Source organism: Contarinia nasturtii, unplaced genomic scaffold (assembly GCF_009176525.2).
Source record: "Contarinia nasturtii isolate CC-2019 unplaced genomic scaffold, AAFC_CNas_1.1 Cnas_scaffold_630, whole genome shotgun sequence".
Classification (NCBI taxonomy): Eukaryota; Metazoa; Arthropoda; class Insecta; order Diptera; family Cecidomyiidae; genus Contarinia; species Contarinia nasturtii.
Genome location: NW_022197981.1, coordinates 1,690,449 through 1,695,093, shown reverse-complemented (window position 1 = coordinate 1,695,093; position 4,645 = coordinate 1,690,449). Strand labels below are relative to the sequence as shown.

Here is a 4,645-nt window from a genome sequence, read left to right as displayed (position 1 = left end):
AGCGAGGTTTTGCCAAATGGAATGTTAGACACACACCACATTGGAAAATTGATGCGTTGCTGAGAACGCTCACAAATTTTTGCTGATTTGGATATGGCGCACCCGACCAGATACAGAAACATATGAGAGCGACCGAATGAGTGTGCGTGCTGTTTGAATGATCACCACTTAGAGTGTTGTGTGTATGATGTTTTTGTTGTGCAGCGCTTGCATCTTGCTTAAACTTGCTCTTCTTTTTCGACTGTTGTTGTTATGTTGTTTTCTTTTTCATTTCATCCTTACTCAGTACTCTCTCGCTCTCTGTCTCTTTTCATCTCCCTTTTAATGTTTTCCTAACAATGATTTCTCCGGGTATTCTATTCATTCTTCCTCCATTCGTCTCATCCCGGTCCTGCGAATCCGAATGAGCCATTTGTTCGTGGCTTGTGTGTGTGCGTGTGAAATACGAGGAGGTATAACGATTGTGTGCGCTTGTGTTTGTGTTTCTGTTTTTCTGTATAGGTTTGCGTGTGTGTGTGTGTCGAGAGCGCTTTTCAATCGGGGCAAGAATTTTCGGGTACATAAATAACATACATATTTGTATATTGTTATTCTTATTGAACAGGATTGAATGATGATTATGTTGATGTGGTATCGTATTATGTGTTGTGCCATCTCGCTCACTCGTCGTGTATATGTTGTTGTTTTTCTTTTCAAATATTCGTATACCCATTACTTATGCTGACTGGTTGGTTGCTTGGTTGGCTGGCTGGTTGGTTGGTTGGTTTGGCTGCTGTTATATGTTTTTGTTTTTCGTTAAAATGCAAATAACAAAAGGAGGGAAGAAGGGAAAGCAGAAAAAAAAACAACACAAAACAGAAACAGCTATAGAAGTAGAAACAGCAGCAGCATCATCATCATCAGCACCACCAACAGCAACAGCAACACAGCAGCCATACCATCCGATGTAAATACGTTTATGTGCTACAAATTGTGCGATTACATTAGAGTAGTTTTGTGTGCCGATCGAATCACACACATCTCTTCAGTTGCTCAAGCCCGTCGAGAAAAAAAGTCCATAGAATCGTTTTTAGTTCTTAAACGTTGACATCGTTTGTGTCATCAAGCTCAATTCAATATAATTTATTTATCGTGCGCAACAGTTATACTTTTTTGTTCTCAAATTTTTTCTTTTTTTTTTGTGTATATCAACGTATAAAAGCAATTGATTATTATACGATATTTTTGTTACAAAGCCAGGGAAAAAAGAAGAAGAACTTTTTTGTGCGCGCATATCAAGCAACTTCATCATCAAAAATCAAACAGACAGACATTTTGTGAACCAAACAGTAAGAGCTGAGAAAAACCTTTGACATTGCCGATTGTGATCACGTCGTTAAAGAACGGAGGAATTAAACAAAGAATAACTTGACGAAAAAAAAAGAGTGCAAGTGTTTTTGGCAAGATCGTGTACATAGTCAAATGCGTAAATAGAAAATTTGCATTTTGTGACGAAAATTTATTTCCATATTCATTAAGTGTATGAAAGAGAGACATAGCCAAACGAACGGAGTAAAAAGAAAACAACAAGGCGAAAAGAGAAAGACGCAATCGATCACATTTTGGGGGAGAGAGAGACGCGGAAAATTAAGTATAGTGACTTGGATACAATATAAAACACAAGAATAAATAATTAAAGCGAACGAGCAAACAACGAATAACATTGACGTATAAGTTTTTTTTTTCTGTTCTTGTTCATATATTTATGTGTGTGCAAAATAATAATTGGAACGCGCGCATCGATACAATAGCAACAGCAAGTTAGAAGCAGATAGAAAATATTGAGAGCCTTCTTTGAACGAACGAACGAAGAAAAAAAAAACTCGAGAAAAAACATACGAATTTCGAATTTTTCCGCAATTTAATCAATATGCCATTGACGATGCCACAATCGGCACTTACAGCAGCACCACTACAATCGCAAACCGATTCAATAAATTCACACGAAAGTGCTTTCGTTCAGCAGTCTGTATCTTCAACGGCCATCAGTCCAGTACCATCATCGACAACATCAACTTCAACTCCGACGCCAAATCCAACGGTAATGTCATCGATTCAACCATCTGGTCTACTGTCACTCGACCATTATCGCTTTCAATTGTACAATTATGCGATGGCCGAACGATTACGTTGTGCCCAATATTCGCAGCCAATGCCACAAATTTGTTCAAATTATCCGGCAGCAGCGGCAGCCGCTCTAATGGGACCGTACGGTCCACGATTGGCATTGTCCATGTCATTGTTTCATAATCGGGTTTTTCAACCGGAAGAGCCAAAGCCACAGCATAGTTACATTGGTTTGATTGCGATCGCCATTTTAAATTCGCCCGAATGCAAACTCGTTCTATCGGATATTTACCAATATATTTTAGACAATTATCCATATTTTCGAAGCCGAGGACCTGGTTGGCGTAATAGTATTCGTCATAATTTATCGTTAAATGATTGTTTTGTGAAAGCCGGTCGTAGTGCAAATGGTAAAGGTCATTATTGGTCAATTCATACGGCCAATTTGGAGGATTTTAAAAAAGGTGATTTTCGTCGTCGTAAAGCACAACGAAAAGTTCGAAAGCATATGGGATTATCGGTGGATGATGACGGAACTGATTCACCGTCACCACCACCACTCTCAATAACACCGCCACCAATTTCAACGGCATTACAATGGATGAATGCAATTGGAAATCACCATGGCATGTTTCAACCGGGCATTCCTGAACAAAATCGCATCGGACCGATTCATCATCATCCGCATCATACACAACATCATATAACCGCAACGACAAAAGTATTTTCAACGGTATCACATCATCGATCATCGGCACGTAAGCGACAATTTGATGTTGCCTCATTGCTTGCACCCGACAATCATGACATCGACGAAAAACCAATTCGTACAAAAGTTCAAATCCAACAAATCACCCATTGTGATATTGAAGAAGATATTGATGTTGAAGAGAGCGAAGAAAGTGATAATAATAATCGGAGCATCTTTGATGCAGAACAATTTCATAGGCAACATAAATTACGTTTGTTTGTCGACGATGATACGGCATCGAATAACACAAAATCCGATATAAATCAACGATCAATTGGCGAAGAAACGGCAACAACCGATTTGGCCGAATACAATGAATCACAAGACGATCAAACAATGATGAAAACGAAAAAATGCACCCAATACTCGAGCACACAACATATGTGCGACATTGAAGATGAATCCATTCATTTACCATACAATTCAATCAATGACAACGATCATCAATTGGAAGTTGCACCGAAAATTCGACAACACTTGGATTTGGCAAATGCATCAGCAGCAGCGGCGGCGGCGGCAGCAGCAGCCGGCACACCAACCATTGATCCACGCATTTTGGTCAGTCGCTATTATGGTCATCGTATTGCAGCCATCAATTCGCAACAACAATACAATAATGCACATTAATACCGCGATTTGAATACGATCTACATCGCTCAATCACTTTATATCGTATTCGCGTAATTTTTTTTTTTTTTTCGAAAGAGAAAAAGAAAAACAAACTTCTATATTTGGCTGTCACTGTATTGAGAAAAATGAAGAAGGAGAAGAAGAAGAAGAAAATGAAAACAACCTCAAAACCATGGATATCAAATGAATATCCGAAATCAGGTCTAATTTAGTTTAGGAAACGAAAATAATCGAATTCAAGTTTAGTACGTCCGAAGGTTTTAACTAATAATGACTGGAACGACATATTAAGGTACATCACAAACACACACACACACACACTTCATGCTCGCTTCATTTTTACTTTTCATTCAACACTTTTTCAGTACTTTTTTCTTTAATTTACTGTGCAAAAGAATGTAGCTTTACTTTTTATTTTGATGCGATCGAGACTGAGGATGAGTTTTATTGTTTTTGATGTGGAAATAATCATTGGGCCACAAATATGAATCATTGCATTCGCACTGCATTCGCTATTGGTATAAACCATCTTCATTTTGATCGAAAATAATTAAATGAATTGTAATTTTGTAAATTCAGTGTTAATTAATGGCATTCAATATGGAATTAGTGTTTTGGTATAAATCCATTTATGGATGCTCAATTTGTGAAATCCTTAAAATAAACCAGTAGAATTTTAACAAAATATAAAACTTTTTTCAAAAAAAAATTAATGTTTATGTAAGAAAGTACACAGTTGTTGTAAGTACTCAAGTAATTACGGGGAGAATGGATTTTTCTTCTCTTGTCCGCAGGGGCAAAAATTCGTTGCTAAAATATAAAATAACAAAAAAAAATGTGTCAACCAGGAACAGTTTATGATAAAAAGTATATATATATGATCCAATAGTTTGTTAAGAGAAATTTAAAGAAAAAGAAAATTGAAAACTAAATACAATAAAAATAAATTCAAAATCCAATTTACGAACTTTATTATTTCTATGAAAGGAATTGATGCGTAATACTTGAATCAAAAATGTTTATTTGGATTTAAAGAATAATGATCTTATACTTTTTGGATATTATATAAAAATAAAGAGATATTTCTCTCACTTGAATGGTGAGATTTCTAAAGTGTACTTGAGCGGATAAAAACCAACACAACACTTTTTACAATGA

The 4,645-nt window shown here is 36.5% G+C and overlaps 1 protein-coding gene across 1 annotated transcript; it reads left to right on the top strand.

Moving 5' to 3' along the window:
• Positions 1 to 883: 883 nt before the first annotated feature.
• Positions 884 to 4,333, top strand: LOC116340108. Its single transcript, XM_031766342.1, has one exon. It carries the CDS (start codon positions 1,910 to 1,912, stop codon positions 3,482 to 3,484), a length of 1,575 nt encoding a protein of 524 aa, XP_031622202.1. The 5' UTR covers positions 884 to 1,909; the 3' UTR covers positions 3,485 to 4,333.
• Positions 4,334 to 4,645: the final 312 nt, after the last annotated feature.

Coding starts and splice junctions, on each gene's coding strand:
- LOC116340108 (XM_031766342.1), top strand. CDS start 1,910: ATGCCATTGACGATGCCACAATCGGCACTTACAGCAGCACCACTACAA.